This window comes from Ranitomeya variabilis, chromosome 1 (genome assembly GCF_051348905.1).
Source record: "Ranitomeya variabilis isolate aRanVar5 chromosome 1, aRanVar5.hap1, whole genome shotgun sequence".
NCBI lineage: Eukaryota > Metazoa > Chordata > Amphibia > Anura > Dendrobatidae > Ranitomeya > Ranitomeya variabilis.
Genome location: NC_135232.1, coordinates 460,596,979 through 460,615,900, shown reverse-complemented (window position 1 = coordinate 460,615,900; position 18,922 = coordinate 460,596,979). Strand labels below are relative to the sequence as shown.

At 39.9% G+C, this 18,922-nt stretch overlaps 1 protein-coding gene across 1 annotated transcript in view; it reads left to right on the top strand.

Annotated features, from left to right (window-relative positions):
- Nucleotides 1-18,922, top strand: part of MUSK (muscle associated receptor tyrosine kinase) — a 252,498-nt gene that overhangs the window by 38,748 nt on the left and 194,828 nt on the right. The window contains exons 3-4 of the mRNA XM_077281030.1: nt 2,895-3,046; nt 13,003-13,130. Of these exons, the coding sequence (XP_077137145.1) occupies nt 2,895-3,046; nt 13,003-13,130 (280 nt within the window). The remainder of the gene's footprint in view (nt 1-2,894; nt 3,047-13,002; nt 13,131-18,922) is intronic.

The window sequence follows — 18,922 nt, the reverse complement described above, 5'->3', positions numbered from 1 at the left end:
TCTAACTTCAACCCTAACACAGCCCTAACCCTAACACAGCTCTTACCCCAACCCTAGCCCCAACACACCCCTAACCCTAATCCCAACCCTAACCACAACCATAACCCTAACCACAACCCTAACCCCAACACCACCCTAACCCCTACACCACAACCCTACCCCCAACCCAACCCTAACACACAACATAACCATAACCCCAACCCTAGCCCCAACCCTAACCATACCCCCAACCTTGTGATATGGTCTATCACAGTGATCAAAATGAACTAATAGGATAAATCTCCTATTGTTGCCAGGTGTCGGCTGGCAGATCTTGGCAGGCGCACTGAGCATGCGCTTGCCATTTTCTTCCAGAGCCACAGGTACCGGGAATGCTGGAGGTACCGTGGGGGCTCAGGGGACCCTATTTCTCTCTCTTCTGATATGCTGCATCATATCAGAGGAGAGAGAAATAAATGGGAAATTTGACTTTTTTTGTTTTGGTTGCTGTTATACGATAAATAACAGCGATCACAACACTGGGAACGGTAAAAACCGACCCGAATCATGTTTTCCGGGGTCTCAGTTACCCCCCTGGTAGCTGAGACCCCTGAGATTTTCCAGCTCTGGGAGCGCTATTCACTTATTTCTCAGCGTCGTTAAAAAGCGGCGCTGAGGAATAACTACACTTAACTGCCACCAATAAAAGGCATATCGGCGGTCGTTAAGGGGTTAACCCGATCGGTAAACAACATAAATGGAAAAAATTCAAGAACAACAAAATTACATTATTGGTCTCATCTATTCCAAAATTGTACTTATATAAACATTGTCTCACTCTACAAAAAATAAGCTTTTACACAGCTCCATCGGCCAAAAAATAAAAATATTAAGGGACTCGGAAAATGGGAACAGAACCCAAAACAATTTTGGTGGAAAATTTCAGATTTTTTTACATCAATAAAATAATAAAATACTGGCTATGCTTGGTATTATCGTAATTGTATTGATGAGAAGCATCTTGCATGGTAATTTTTACCACCAAATGTACTCCGTAAAAACAATTCCCAAAACACAATTTCAGTTTTTCACAATTTCACCACACTTGGAATTTTTTTTTACCATTTTCCAGTATACTACATGGTAAAATTAAAGGTTACATTCAGAAGTACAACTGCTGCAATAACAAGACCTCATATGTCAATGTGTGGAGAAAAATAAGAGTTATGGCTCTGAGAAGAAAGAGAGAAAAAAACAAAAACAGAAATTGGCTGCGGCATGAAGGTTATATAAATACATACAAAAAAACTTTATGCTTGATATATTTCTTTAGTGATCCCCTACTACAGTAAAGAGAAAAGTGACATTATGATGGATTCAATGAAGGATACATTTAATAGCAAAGTGCAGTGATACAAAACTACAAAACAGTTATAACACAAATATAACTATAATGTTGAGGATTATAATTATAGCTACATTTTTAAATAATATAGTATACATACAAATTTGACACCTTTTAATGTTTGAGTGCATTTTTTCTCCCTAATCTTCTTCTAGGATGGAAAAAAAAAGAAATCAAATAAGTTCTTCAAATACATTTTTGGCACTTGTCAGCACATACATGTGTTTCCATTGAGTTTATCTAAATTGTGCTTGCACAGAACAGCTGAGCAGAACATTTTCCGTTTGCTCACCTTCTACTTGTCAAAACAGTTATGTAGAAGTGTCCATATCTCTAGGAGCTGAGGGATGCGTATAAATGTAAAGCCATTCTATCCCATTTTACTGCTTCCGAACATGATATGGTAGATACACAGATCAAGCATCACTTTTGTATTACAGAAATTTCCAATCATAGATCTAACTCAATAAAACCAACAAAAATGAAATCGAGTGCAAGAAGGGGAAGCAGAAATTAAACTTATATTATACTTTCTTGTATAGGAAAAAAAATAATTTTTTCAGGAGATTTATTATGCCTGAATCATGTGCAGCATAAGGCTAGGTGCAGAAGGCTGTATGTTTTCTCATCCAAGAGAATCGGGTGGATTATGAAAATCACACTCTGATCAAATTCCGATCAGAGTTTCATGAAAGTGTGATTATTAAATGCTCCAATTGTCTTGGATGAGAAGATGGATGAAATTTTTTTTTCTATTTTTTCTATACTGTAAGTCCATGGAAATTGGACCACACTTGGATGTCATCCCAGTACTGTCTGATGTTTTCTACGCACTTATTGACTTGCATGGCTGAATACGATCTGAATATTGGATCAAACTTGGGCATACTGCAATTTTTTCCCCCTAGCTTGCTCTGCTTGATAAAAAAAATGAACATGTACATGGCCCAATAGAATAATATGGGGATGATCTGTCAAGGTGACAGATAGCATTTGTCCGATTCTTACGGTCCTCTGCATGAGCTCTAAATCAGGTGCATTTTGGAGGAAATCTACTTTTGTTTTATTCTGAAATGCTGTGGTTGCTTCCAAGAAAAGGGAGACATGTCATCTGGATGATTCTATGTCATGCTGTTCTCATGCAGTTTGGATTGATAGACATGTCTCTTCCTAGCATATGAGAGATTTGTCACTCAAGCCAAGTTTGCAACATGAATGTTTCGATATTGTGATTGTAGCAGTAATATAAATCAAATATGTTGGCATTTGTTTAATTATACCAAATCCTGTAAATCAAAAGTATAAAAATATAAAAAATCTTCTGTGGTGCCCCTTAGGATAATTTACTGTTATACATGGAGATGACACCTACGCATGATTGTAAATAGCAGTTACACTATTCACAACAACGCATTGCACTGACTCATTATTATTGATTAATAATAAATACGTACAATGAGAACAACAATCATCCAGTTGTTAACAACTAGAATTTACACTATTTCTACAGGTTGTTTGATACACGTTACAGCATTCGAGAAAACGGCCAACTCTTGACCATTCTAAGTGTGGAGGAAGGTGATGACGGTGTTTATTGTTGCCTGGCTAAAAATGGTGTTGGAGATCCAGCCAAAAGCTGTGGAGCTTTGCAAGTGAAAATGAGTAAGTGTCATTGATAATAAAAATGAGTTCAGTCTGTGCCAACAGTTGTTCACTCCTTAAAACCAAATTAGCAAGCCTGTCAGTCCTTGAATGCTTTCAAAACATCTGAAATTGATCCAGCTCTGCAAATGTGTGCATCGAGCTAGAATAGATTCTCCGGGTTCCAGTTATAGCTTTGTTTAATTGTTTTTAGAGAGGATTTGGCAGGATTAATTGGAGTACATCAACAATTGCATTTTAGTTTCATTCATTAGATTTAAGTATGTAGAAAGGATATAATATTTTTTTATCTTTTCCTAGCAGTGGTTATATTTAAGGCAATATCATTTCTTAAATGTCTTTTGTGTGCTTTGTCATGTGTGCTTTATGACAGCTGCAATGAGTGGAAGTTAAAAAGCAGAAAAGTGCATCTTACCACCCAGACAATAACCCCGTTGAGGCTATGTTTGAAACTCCCCGCAAAGCAAGATTTGGGTGTATGCAGCGATGTTGCCATAGTCTATAATGGTGCGTATACACATATTGGAATTGGTCATAACAAACACAGTCTACTACATCTGAGTGTCTGACCCCAGTAGACGTATATGCTGGAAATGATGCATGTCAGAGCGCTCATTTGCTCTATCAGCACCATTAAAGTCTACAGCCCGTTGGCCCGACAGGGTCACTAAATGGGTGCCAAAACGCAATGTGAAATCCCTTTACGGCTTTGTTCACATAGTGCTTTAGCATACGTTCAATTACTACTTCCAAACAGGCTTATGGCCGAAGGCTTGCAAAATTCTAATGGGGCCATTGACTATTAATGATGCAGACCGAGGCACAGTGTGCTCTGTAAGACATAATTTTTGGCAAAGTTGAGGAGAGCACCAAGACACCATGACACTCTCTGCATAGTTATAATCAATGACCCCATCAGCAGATACACCTGAATACTGCTTTGTAGGGCTTCAAACATAACCTCCCATGGCGCCTCTGAATGTATGTTACAATGATATGTGATCATAGCCTAAATGAAGATAATGGCATACAGCCAACACCCCCAAAACACTGGCATGGGATATATACCTGTAACCTATTGTTATATAATTGTCCTTCCAAAAAAATTACTGTTGTCTGTCCTAAACCCACCTACCAACTAAACACAGCAGGTGAAATAAGTATTGAACAAGTCACCAATTTTCTAAAGGTGCTATTCACATGGAATTCTCACCAGATGTTGGTAATCCAAATAGGCAAAGAAATCAAACCATAAATGTCCATAAATTAAGTTATGCGTAATATTGAGAAATAACACAGGGAAACATGAACACACTTACTGAAATTATTATTATTATTATTGCACCATTTATTCCATGGCTCTTTACATGTGAAAAGGTATACATAATAAAAAAACAAGTACAATAATCTTAAACAATACAAGTCATGACTGGTACAGGAGGGGAGAGCACCCTGCCCGCGAAGGCTCACAATCTACAAGGGATGGGTGAGGATACAATAGGCAAGGGCAGAGCTGGTCATGCAGTGGATTGGTGGATCAGTGTTTACTACAAGTGGTAGACCAAATGTATTTAATACTTTGTACAAAAGTCTTTGTGGGTGATTACAGCTTCAAGATGCCTTCTGTATGGAGAAACTAGACAAATGCATTGCTCAGGTGCAATTTTGCCACATTCTCTTGCACAAACACTGTTGAAATCCTGAGTTTTCCATGAGCTTCTTCTATGAACTCCGAGCTTTAGATCCTTATATAAATTTTCTATTGGATTCAGGTCAGGTAATTGTCTGGGCCATTCTATCATCTTTATTTTCTTTCTCTGAAACCAATTGAGAGCTTCCTTGGTTGTGTATTTGAGATCATTGTCCTTCGGAAATGTCCACCCTCATTTCAATTTCATCATACTGGGAGACGGCAGTGGATTTTTATTAATAATGTCTCAGTACATTTGTCTATTAATCTTTCTTTCATTTATATGAAGTTTGCCAGTGCAATGTGTTGAAAGTAGTGTTGAGCGATACCTTCCGATATGCTAAAGTATCGGTATCGGATTGGATCAGCCGATACTGGCAAAATATCGGATCTCGCCGATACCGATACCCGATACCCGATACCAATACAAGGCAATGGGACACAAATATCGGAAGGTATCCTGGATGGTTCCCAGGGTCTGAAGGAGAGGAAACTCTCCTTCAGGCCCTGGGATCCATATTCATGTAAAAAATAAAGAATAAAAATAAAAAATATGGATATACTCACCCCTCCGGCGGACCCTGGACCTTAGCGATGTAACCGACAGCCTCCGTTCCTAAGAATGCAGAGTGAAGGACCTTTGATGACGTCGCGTCTTGTGATTGGTCGCATGACCGCTCATGTGACCGCTCACGCGACCAATCACAAGCCGCAACGTCATCGCAAGTCCTACACTCACTGCATTCTTAGGAACGGAGACTGCCGGTTACACCGCTAAAGTCCAGGGTCCGCCGGAGGGGTGAGTATATCCATATTTTTTATTTTTATTCTTTATTTTTTACATGAATATGGATCCCAGGGCCTGAAGGAGAGTCTCCTCTCCTCCAGACCCTGAGAACCATACGCACCGCACAGGCCTGGGAGCTTATAGGAACTTCCGATTCTGATTTCCAATATGACAAAAATATCGGAACTCGGTATCGGAATTCCGATACAGCGAATATCGTCCGACGCCCGATATTTGCAGTATTGGAATGCTCAACGCTAGTTGAAAGACAGCCCTACACCATGGTGTTACCACCTCCAAATTTCACTGTTGTTACGGTGTTTTGGGGGTGATATGCAGTGCCTTTTGGCCTCCAAATATGGTGTGCATTAAAGCATACATACAGTTACATTTTGATCTCAGCTGACCAGACTATGTTCTCCCAGTATTTCATAGGCTTGTCTAAATGTTATTGAGCATACTTTAAACACACTTGAAAAAGCTTTTTTCATGAATGGAGTCTTGCGTGGTGAGCTTGCATACAGGCCATGGAGGTTGAGTGCATTACTTATAGTATTCTTTGAAGCTGCTTGTACCTGCTGGTTCCAGATATTTCTGTAGATCTCCACAGGTGGTCTTTGGCTCTTGGACAACTTTTTTTTTATAATGTTTTTCACTCCTATGCATAAAATCCTGCAGTGAGTGCCTTGTCATGGGTGGCTTAACTGCTTCATGACCTTGGGATTTTCTGTATTTCCGTGTTCGTTTTTTGCTCCCCTCCTTCCCAGAGCCATAACTTTTTTATTTTTCCATAAATATGGCCATGTGAGGGCTTATTTTTTGCATTCCCACACTGGTTTTTTGTTTGGCTTTTTTGCTAGGTTCTCTAAATGCTAAAACTGACCTGCCATTATGATTCTCCAGGTCATTACGAGTTCATAGACACCTAACGTGACTGGGTTATTTTTTTATCTACAGTAGGTGGTGAAAAAAAAAATTCCAAACTTTGCTAAAAAATAAAATATAAATTGTGCCATTTTCCGATACCTGTAGCGTCTCCATTTTTCATAATCTGAGGTCGGGTGAGGGCTTATTTTTTGCGTGCTGAGCTGGCGTTTTTAATTATACCATTTTGGTGCAGATATGTTCTTTTGATCGCCTGCTATTGCATTTTATTGCGGTTAAATGCCACTGTCAGCATTTGACAGCGGCATTTAACTAGTTAATAGGGGCGGATGAAAACAGTTTAAAACAGCTGACTAGTGTTGAGCATTCCGATGCTGCAAGTATCGGGTATCGGCCGATACTTGCTGTATCGGAATTCCGATACCGGGATTCCGATACTCTTGTGGTATCGGGTATCGGGTATCGGAACAACATTAATGTTAAAATGTGTAAAATAGAGAATTAAAATAAAAAATATCGCTATACTCACCTGTCCGACGCAGCCGGGACCTCAGCGCAGGAACCGGCAGCGTTGTTTGTTTAAAATTCCCGCTTTTACATGGTTACGCGAAGTCCCGGCTTGTGATTGGTCAGGGCGGCCATGTTGCCGGGCCGCGGACCAATCACAGCAAGCCGTGACGAAAATACGTCACGGCTTGCTGTGATTGGTCCGCGTCCCGGCAACATGGCCGCCATTAACCAATCACAAGCCGTGACGTCACGGGAGGCTGGAAACGCGCTCATTTTAAAAAGGGCGCGTGTCCAGCCTCCCGTGACGTCACGGCTTGTGATTGGTTGCGTCGCGGTCAACCAATCACAAGCCGGGAGGCTGGACACGCGCCCATTTCAAAATGAGCGCGTCCAGCCTCCCGGCTTGTGATTGGTTGATCGCGGCGCAACCAATCACAAGCCGTGACGTCACGGGAGGCTGGACACGCGCCCATTTCAAAATGAGCGCGTCCAGCCTCCCGGCTTGTGATTGGTTGATCGCGGCGCAACCAATCACAAGCCGTGACGTCACGGGAGGCTGGACACGCGCCCATTTCAAAATGAGCGCGTCCAGCCTCCCGGCTTGTGATTGGTTGATCGCGGCGCAACCAATCACAAGCCGTGACGTCACGGGAGGCTGGACACGCGCCCATTTTAAAATGAGCGCGTGTCCAGCCTCCCGTGACGTCCCGGCTTGTGATTGGTCAGGGCGGCCATATTGCCGGGACGCGGACCAATCACAGCAAGCCGTGACGTAATTTCGTCACGGCTTGCTGTGATTGGTCCGCGTCCCGGCAACATGGCCGACCTGACCAATCACAAGCCGGGAATTCATGTAACCAAGTAATAGCGCGATTTTTAAACAAACAACGCTGCCGGTTCCCTCGCTGAAGTCCCGGCTGCGTCGGACAGGTGAGTATAGCGATATTTTTTATTTTAATTCTTTCTTTTACACATTTATATGGTTCCCAGGGCCTGAAGGAGAGTTTCCTCTCCTTCAGACCCTGGGAACCATCAGGGATACCGTCCGATACATGAGTCCCATTGACTTGTATTGGTATCGGGTATCGGTATCGGATTGGATTCCGATACTGTGACGGTATCGGCCGATACTTTCCGATACCGATACTTTCAAGTATCGGACGGTATCGCTCAACACTACAGCTGACATGTCCTGGCTTTGATGCAGGCTCACCGCCGGAGCCCGCATCAAAGCAGGGGTTCTGACCTCGGATGGGATAGTACGTCCGAGGTCAGAAAGGGGTTAAGAAGAAATGATTTTCTTTCCACTTGCGCATTATTGCCCCAACAGTGCTTACTGGAACCGTTAGTAGTTTAGAAATTCTTCTGTAACCAATGCCATCAGCATTATTTACAATAAGGTTGCAATGGACTTGAGACAGTTCACTGATTTTACCCATCATGAGATGTTTCTTGTGTGGCACCTTGGTAATGAGACACCTTGTCATGATCCAGTCCTGGGTTTGTATCTGATTATTCTCTCCCAGGGATGGGCATGCGGGGTTAATCTTCCTTGCCTCATTTTGGGATCTGTCTGGCTGTTTCAGTCCGCTATTACCTGCAAGCAGTGTAAGTTATAGTTCCTGTCTCTGGCTTGAGCAACTGACCCCATTGTACCCTGATTTATCCTCTGCCCGTTTACCTAGGTCCCATTCCTGTGTTCCCCTGTGACTTCGCTTGTTGTTGTACTCACTCTCCGTATTGTGAACCCTTGGCATTTGACTTGGCTTGTTCTCTGACCTGTTTCACTGTCTTGCGTTTCTGGCTTTTCTGCTCCCGTTCGGCTCTGACTTGTTTGGCCTGTTTCTGACCATGTGTACTGCTGTGACCTCTGGTACTTCATTCCCTCTCTGTTGCTGACCTGGCTTTGTCTGACTACTTTTTTGCCACCTAGTGGCTCCTGCCTGCTGCTCTGTGATTTCACTGCGAGTGAACCTGTTTTCCTTCACCCGCACCCCCTGGTGGAGGTTGGGTGCTACGGCTTGCAGCAGGCATTACAACACCTTTTTATAGGCCATCAGTTGAACCAGTTGATATTATAAGTGGCAAAATTGCTTTCAATTACTGATAGATTTAAGCTGGTGTCATGACTTTCCATTGCTTTTTGCACCTCTTTTTCTTAATCTGTTCAATACTTTTTCCATGTGTCATTTGTCATTGTTACACATAACTTAATTTATGGACATATATGGTGTGATTTCTTTGCCTGTGTGGATTTGATGGGTTCTTTCCGACATCTGGTGATAACTTCATGTAAATAGTACCTTTAGAAATATATTTACTAAGAAAAATGGTTACTTGTTCAAAACTTTTTTCACTTGCTGTATGTTGAGCTGCCTATGCTGAGCCAACTTCGTACAGCCAAGCTGAAAATTGATCTACAGAAAACAAGAAATGCTAGCCTTTTGTCTTTTTTTCTTGCCAGTATAAAAACTGGAATATTTCATTTTCATAAAACGTAAGACATTTTAAAAGGAAATGTTCAGAATAAAATATACATTCACTTTGAATTTGTGTAAAATTACGCAGTTTAAACAACACACTGAGGTTTTTTTTGTATTTGTTTTATTCATTTAATTCATTTATTTTTGCTGTTATTAACTTCTTTACTATTAACAAGGTTTAAGGAGTGAACACAAAAACATGTTTTGAATTTTGTAATATAAAATATTTCTCCAAATAGTTAAAGGTAACATGCCACCAGAAAAAAATGCGCAATAAACCTGCAGATATCGGGTTAAGGCCGGCATCACACTGGCGTTTTAAACGGCCGAGTGCAATGCGATAAAAAATCGCATTGCACTCGGACCAATGTTCAGCTATGGGGCAGCTCCCACCAGCCGACTTCTTGTCGGCCGTTTTCCTCGGTCCGAGACAATCGCAGCATGCTGCGATTGTCTCGGACTGAGGAATACTCTGGGCTCACTCGCACCCATATAAGCCTATGGGTGCGAGTGAGAAAGAGCACACCACTCGGATATCATCCGAGTGATGTGCGTTATAAGCGGACCCCAGCAATGGAGGAGATGGAGAAATTCATTTCTCCGCCTCCTCCCCAGTTGTGCTCTGATCCTCCCTGTGCGAGAGAATCGGTACACAGACGCATGACACTCGGCTCCTGCTCTGCTGCAAGCAGGAGCCGAGTGTCATTAGCATATCGCATCGGATGTTCTCACATCGGATGCAATACGCTAGTGTGACGGCGGCCTAATGGTGTTATTCATTGCCCGGCACCTGCATTTAGCTGAATGCTTAGGGGAGAAAATAAACTTTATTCACCCCAGCAGTATCCCGGTTTCAGTCACTGGGGCGGTGCAGGCTTGGGCTCAGTCAGAGAGCTAAGTGCAGGCACTGGGCAGGTTAATAATGCTAGAAACCTGCAGATTAATCACATATCTACAGGTTAATAGCTATTTTTCTGATGACAGTTTCCCAGTTTTCTCATGCGATAGATCCACTTTTGGTGTTCGCCTTTGTGCTTCGGTAGTCTGCTTTTTACACTTCAACGGAAAAAATAATAATAATTTTTATTTCTATGGCACCAACATTTTCCTCAGCACTTTACAGTTCAGAGGGGATTTGGACAGGCCATAAAGACTTAACACAGTTAGGCCGGCGTCACACTCAGCGTATGTAAATACGGTCCGTTTTTTACGGCCGTAATACGCATAAAAATCCCCAAAATAGTGATCCGTATGTCATCCGTAGGCAGGGTGTGTCAGCATATTTTGCGCATGGCATCCTCCGTATGTAATCCGTATGGCATCCGTACTGCGATATTTTCTCACAGGCTTGCAAAACCGACATCTAATGAATTTATGTGCTCAAATGTTCGTTAAAACATATATATATTATATATATATATATATATATATATATATATATATATATATATATATATATCATTGAGACACATATATATTCTGTATTTATATTTAATTCAGCGCAATATATGTGAAAAGCCGGTAATTCAATTGCCGGCTTTTCATTTCTCCTTCACAAACCCGACATGATATGAGACATGGTTTACATACAGTAAACCATCTCATATCCCTTTTTTTTGCATATTCCACACTACTAATGTTAGTAGTGTGTATGTGCAAAATTTGGGCGCTGTAGCTGCTAAAATAAAGGGTTAAATGGCGGAAAAAATTGGCGTGGGCTCCCGCGCAATTTTCTCCGCCAGAGCGGTAAAGCCAGTGACTGAGAGCAGATATTAATAGCCTAGAGAGGGTCCATTGTTATTGGCCCCCCCTGGCTACAAACATCTGCCCCCAGCCACCCCAGAAAAGGCACATCTGGAAGATGCGCCTATTCTGGCACTTGGCCACTCTCTTCCCACTCCCGTGTAGCGGTGGGATATGGGGTAATGAAGGGTTAATGTCACCTTGCTATTGTAAGGTAACATTAAGCCAGGTTAATAATGGAGAGGCGTCAATTATGACACCCATCCATTATTAATCCAATTGTTCGAAATAGTAAATAAAATACACACACATAATTACAAAGTCCTTTAATGAAATAAAGACACATGTTGTTGTAATATTTTATTAGACTCTTAATCCACCTGAAGACCCTTGTCACCTGAAACAAAGTTTCAAAAAAACAAACAACAATATTCCATACCTTTCGTCGTTATGTCCCACGATGTAAATCCATCTGAAGGGGTTAAATCATTTTACAGCCAGGAGCTGCGCTAATGCACTCGCTCCTGCCTGTAAAACCCCAGGTACTGAATGGAAAGCTGGGTGATCTGTAGTTACCTTGAGTTGCGGTGATGCGCCCTCTACTGGATGTCCTATATACTGGAGCCTTGGAAAAGTTCCCACGCTCGAGTTGATATGAGGACATCCAGCAGAGGGCGCATCACCGCAACTCAAGGTAACTACAGGTCACCCTGTTTTCCATTCAGTACCCGGGGTTTTACAGGCAGGAGTGCATTAGCGCAGCTCCTGGCTGTAAAATGATTTAACCCCTTCAGATGGATTTACATCGTGGGACATAACGACGGAAGGTATGGAATATTGTTGTTTTTTTTTTTAAACTTTGTTTTAGATGACAAGGGTCTTCAGGTGGATTAAGAGTCTAATAAAATATTACAACAACATGTGTCTTTATTTCATTAAAGGACTTTGTAATTATGTGTGTGTGTTTTATTAACTATTTCGAACAATTGGATTAATAATGGATGGGTGTCATAATTGACGCCTCTCCATTATTAACCTGGCTTAATGTCACCTTACAATAGCAAGGTGATATTAACCCTTCATTACCCCATATCCCACCGCTACACGGGAGTGGGAAGAGAGTGGCCAAGTGCCAGAATAGGCGCATCTTCCAGATGTGCCTTTTCTGGGGTGGCTGGGGGCAGATGTTTTTAGCCAGGGGGGGCAATAACCATGGACCCTCACTAGGCTATTATTATCTGCCCTCAGTCCCTGGCTTTACCACTCTGGCGGAGAAAATTGCACGGGAGCCCACGCCAATTTCTTCTGCGATTTAACCCTTTATTTTACAAGCTACAGCGGCCAAATTTTGCACATACACACTACTAACATTAGTAGTGTGGAATATGCAAAAAAAAAGGGATATGAGATGGTTTACTGTATGTAAACCATGTCTCATATCCTGTCGGGTTTGGGAAGGAGAAATGAAAAGCCGGCAATTGAATTACCGGCTTTTCACTAACACCGCTGCGTATTTCTCGCAAGTCACACTGCTGGTCCGTGTTTGTTTTAGTCTCATACTTTAGAACTTTATTGGTTGATTGCTGTAAGTTTAATAAAAAAAATTCATACTTTATGAATGATTAATACTTTTATTAATTGTTAGACTTTGTATATTCATTGTACATTCTCAGATTATCATTCATGGACCAGAGATCTCCTATCCGTCACATTGAAGCTCCATATTTTATCTAATGAAGATAAAATACTTTTTGTAGCTGTTTCTATTTATTACGTTGTAGTTTTTATTTCCTAATAATCTTTATTTATATAGCACCAACATATTTTGCAGCACTTTACAATTCATTTATATTTTCAGAACCAAAAATTACCCGCCCACCAATGAATGTAAAACTTATAGAAGGAGTAAAAGCAGTCCTGCCTTGTAATAACCTGGGAAATCCCAAACCATCTGTATCATGGATTAAAGGAGAAAATGCTGTTAAGGTAAGCATTGGAATCATATTTGTAGATTGTGAGCCCTCGCGGGCAGGGTCCTCTCTCCTCCTGTACCAGTCATGACTTGTATTGGTTAAGATTATTGTACTTGTTTTTATTATGTATACCCCTCCTCACATGTAAAGTGCCATGGAATAAATGGCGCTATAATAATAAATAATAATAATATACAATGATGAATAGATTTTCATGATAAATTGTGGAGTTACTAAACATTTACTGAAAAATGTTTTTTATAGTATTGGTTTAATTAGGGGGAAATTAAATTTAATGGCAATGTACGAGTTTCTTAATTGTTATTAGTGTAAATTTGCAAATATTGAATATGTAAAAAATTAGAGTAATACATAAAAGTTAGCACAATATTTTATTTTAACCCCTTCTTGACCTTGGAGTTTTCCTTTTTTGCGTTTCCCTGTTTTGCTCCCCTTCTTCCCGGAGCCATAACTTTTTTATTTTTTTATTTTTGGCTTGTTTTTTGAAAAACGAGTTGTTCTTTTGAACAAAATCATTGGTTTTACTATATCATGTACTGGAAAACAGGAAAAAAATTTCTAAGTGCGGTGCAATTGCAAAAAAAGTGCAATTCCACATTTGCTTTTTTTTTTCTTTAACCATATTCACTAAATGCTGACACTGACCTGCCATTATGATTATCCAGATTATTACAAGTTCAAAGACACCATAAATGTCTAGGTTCTTTTTTATTTATGTGGCGAAAAAAAATCCAAAAAAAGGCTCAATTTTCAGAGACACGTAGCGTCTCCATTTTACGGGATCTGGTGCTAGGTGAGGGCTTATTTTTTGCACGCAGAACTGACATTTTTATTGATACCATTTTGGTGCAGATATGATGTTTTAATCGCCTGTTGCATCCTATTGCAATGTTGGGGCAACCAAAAAACGTGATTCTGGGGTTTTGTTCTTTTTTCTTGTTACGTCGTTTACCAATCAGAATAATTGTTTTAGTATTTTGATAGATCGAGCGTTTCTGAATGCGGCAGTACCAAAATTGTATTTTTTATTATTGTTATTATTTTTTTATTATTTTTTTTATTTTAAATAGGCAAATGGGGGGGTTATTTGAACTTTTAGATCTTTTTTCATTTTATTATATTTTAAAAAAATGTTTTCTACTTTTTATTTAATTCAATAGTCTCTATGGGACACTAGAAGCTGCAATCATCCAATTGCATTTGCTATACACTGTGTTCCAAATTATTATGCATAAAGAGTTTAGGAGTGATAAGGTTAGAATTTTTTTGTTTGTCATTTAAACTCATTGATGGTGATGTGTGTCAGGACTCTTTATAACACTGAAAGCAATTGCAGATACCTGTGCAAATTAGTTTGGCAGGTGTGTCCAAATAAAGGCAAGACTACTTAAGAAGGCTGTTCCACATTATTAAGCAGCCTACATTTTTGGCCAAAATGGGAAAGAAAAAGGATGTGTCGGCTGCTGAGAAGCAACAAAATTGTGGAGTATTTAGGTCAAGGCATGACCACAATCAACATTGCCAAGACACTTCATCATGATCATCGCACAATCAAGAAGTATGTAGCTGATTCCCAGCACACACGTGTGCGTGCTGATAAGGAAAAATTGAGGACTCTTTCCAACAGGCAATTGCGTAAGGTTAAAAGAGCAGCTGCAAAAATGTCTTGTCATAGCAGCAGACAAGTTTTTGAAGCTGCTGGTGCCTCCAACGTCCCCAGAACAACAAGATGCAGGGTCCTTCAGAGGTTTGCAGCTATGTGTAAGCCATCCTGTCGACCACCTCTATCCACTGCAACAAGCAGAAATGGCTCCAGTGGGCCAAACGATACATGAAGACTGACTTCCAAACTGTTTTGTTCACCGATGAGTGCCGTGCAACGCTCTATGGTCCAGATGGATGGAGTGGAGGATGGACACCCCATGAAAACACGGCTAAGGCACCAACAAGGAGGAGGTGGAGTAATGTTTTGGGCTGGAATAATGGGGAGAGAGATTGTCGGCCCCTTTATGATCCCTGAAAGGGTAAAGATGAACTCCATAATCTATGTGGAGTTCCTAAAACAACACTTCCTGCCATGGTTAAAAGGAAGAACCGTGCTTTCCGCAGCAAGATCATTTTCATGCATGATAATGCATCGTCTCATGCTGCAAAAAACACATCTGCATCTCTGGCTGCTATGGGCATAAAAGATGACAAACTTATGGTGTGGCCACCATCTTCCCCTGACCTCAACCCCATTGAGAACCTCTGGAGCATCATCAAAAGCAGTGTCTATGATGGCGGGAGGCAGTTCACATCTAAGCAACAGCTCTGGGAGGGTATTCTGTCCACATGCAAAACAATTGAAGCAGAAACCATCCAAAAACTGACAAATTCAATGGACGAGAGAGTTCAGAAGCTTCTTTTGAACAAGGGGTCCTACGTGCAAATGTAACATCACCTAGAATAAAGTTTTCACTTGAAAACTGTTTGATTTCATTTTGTAATAAGCTGATAATGCTTATAACTTCACAATTGACCATTTTTTTGTTCAAAATAAAAAAAAAAGGTTGAAAACTCTGCTGTGCATAATAATTTGGAACATGCATTTTGAGTGTTTATTTTTTTAAAAAAGATACTGTTTTCATAGGCAGTTTGTTCCAAAACATTGCAATTATACTAGAATAGTAGATGACTGGAAAATAACAATGACTGCAATTCAGATAGGTAATTTAGAGAAAATATGAGGAAATATTATTTGCATAATAATTTGGAACACAGTGTATATAGCATGGCTTCAGCCCTGCTATGTGGGGAAAAATTCTCATCTGCTATGAGCACCGGCCACATAGCAATCAGGCTGTGACAACCACAGGGGTCTCCTGCAGAACCTGAGTTGTCATGACAACCCATCAGTTCCCCGTGGTCATGTGACACGGGCGCTGATAGGCAGAGTTTGTTGCACGGTTCTGGCACAACCATGTTAAAATGCCGATGTCAAGATTGACAGCAGCATTTAACATGTTAACAGCATGGTGCATGAAGTCAACTGACATGTGCCAAAAAATATGCGGGCTCAGCACCTTAGCCCGCATGGAGTGCAGGGACACAACCAATGACGTATATGTACATCGTAGGTCATAAAGGGATTTAAGTGTTATTCCCAAAATAGCAAGTTATCCTCTCTACATAAGGTCCAACTGCTGGGACCCCAGTCATCCTATGAACAGTGTTCTGGAACTCTTAGTGGTGCCTTGAAGTGCCCCATTTTGAATGGAGCAAATATACGCAAGCTTGGTCAGTGCTCCATTTATTGGCTATGCACTCTACAGCAGCTAAAATTAATCACTTACAAGTTGTGGCCAATAGAGAGTGTGATTTTTCTATCACCTTATCGCCTCTGGGTCTGCCATAGATCAAGGGCTATTAAATCCAGAGGAGGGATCTAATACTAAGATAATTCACTGCACTACATAAACAGCACAGTATATCGTTTACTTGAACAAAGACAATAAACATGGAAGAGGGCAGCATGAGAAGCACCAGGTGGTTAGATTGGGATGTTGCAATGGAAGGTGGGGGGATTAGCCTCTCACCTGGAGGGATTATGCACCCCTGCACAACTCCGGTAGCGGACCTCTCCGTGCATTCCTGCTCTGTTGCTCTGGGATTGCTCCTGTGGTTTACTTCCTGGTCTGGTCACGTGGGCCCAAGATCCAGTCACGTGATGCCACTTCACAGGATGTGACTTCACTTCAGGTCCTGTTGTCTGGAGATGAACTCTATGGCCCCAAGCTGCTCCAGCCACAATCCCACAAGGGGAATGTAAAAGTTTTTTGGGAAAAAATGTGGTAAATTTAAGGAGCGCTATGGCTATAGAGCACACTGCAATAGATTAGTGGTGAACAAACCTTTTATTGAACCACTACGTGTTTTGGCAGTTGGCTGCTACCTTCCTCAGGTGGGTTTACAGACAGTGTAGGAAGTGACACATTAAATAGGGGTGGTGACCAATGGGATGGAAGCATTCAATTATGTCAATCAACCCATTCTATACAAGCAGTCAGCTGTCAGAAATGCAGCAATAAAACCAAGAAATAAAGCCAAGAAAAAAAAATCAATAAATAGTCAAAAAATTATCAAAAAATAAAGTGAAATGTAATATATAAATATTAAAATATGTGAAATCTCACAGTATTGTGATGAAATAAAATATAAAATTTGATCTAAAGATAATATATTTAAAAGTGATTCAACCACCTAATCACCTACATAATATTTTTTACATAATATTTTATACACAATGCACTGTATGGTAATAATTAGAAAAGGATAGGAGGAAAGGACTAAATGTGCATATCCTTGTCAGACTGTAGAGACTGGGAGACTGGCTTGGAATCCCTGGTTATGACATTAATAAAGAAAAGACAAAAGGGATCAATTCATAGTTTCTTTGTGCTCTTGTAGTTTTTAAATAAGAATTTTATATACTATCGTATAATCTGTTATTAGTATTTTTAGATTGTGTATAAAATATTATGTAAAACATGTTTTGTAGGTGATTAGGTGGTTGAATCACTTTTAAATATATTATCTTTAGGTCAAATTTTATATTTTATTTATCATGATACTGCTATATTTCACATATTTTTATATTTATAAATTGTACATTTTATATTATACATCCCTTTATTTCTTGATAATTTTTTGACTATTGGTTTTTTTTTCTTAGTTTTATTGTTTGGTTTTATTGCTGCATTTCTGACAGCTGACTGCTTGTATAGAAAGGGTTAATTGACATAATTGAATGCTTCCATCCCATTGGTCACCACCCCTATTTAATGTGTCACTTCTTACACTGTCTGTAAATCAACCTGAGGAAGGTAGCAGTCAGCTGCCGAAACGCGTAGTGGTTCAATAAAGGGTTTGTTCACCACTAATCTATTGCAGTGTGCTCTACAGCCATAGCGCTCCTTAAATTGACCACATTTTTTCCAAAAAAAGTTTACTTGAACAAAGGAATGCATGCTCAATTTGCCTCGTGGAATAATATAGTTAAAAAATTGTAGCGTGACTAAAAAAATTCTAAAAGTAAAAAATTACATTCCTACTTTCCTAAAAAAAAAATGGTTTAATCTAATGAATTCTCACATAAAGACAGATATTTGGTATTGTTGCATTTGTGCTGACCCATATAAAATAAACAATAACAATATTTAATTCACATGATAAACGCCACAAAAAAATACAAAAAACAACGACTATACATAGATTTTTATTTATTCTGCCTCACAAAATCTATGAAATAAAAAAGTATCCAAAATGTGTGAGCATCACAACAAAATACCAATAAATACTACAGCTCATTAAACAAACAGAAAAATGAAATCTCATATGCAGTAGCTTCTCAACAGAAAAATGAAAAGGTTATGGCCCACAGAATATTACAATTGAAAAAAATGATTTCTTTTAAATGTTTTTTTTTTGTGCAAAAGTAGCAAAACAAAATGTAATTATATATCTCAGGTATCAATGTAATCATATTACCTTCTACTATACAGTAGTATAATATGTTGAACATATACAGTACAGACCAAAAGTTTGGACACACCTTCTCATTTAAAGATTTTTTCTGTATTTTCATGACTATGAAAATTGTACATTCACACTGAAGGCATCAAAACTATGAATTAACATATGTGGAATTATATACTTAATAAAAAAGTGTGAAACAGCTGAAATTATGTGTTATATTCTAGGTTCTTCAAAGTAGCCACCTTTTGCTTTGATGACTGCTTTGCA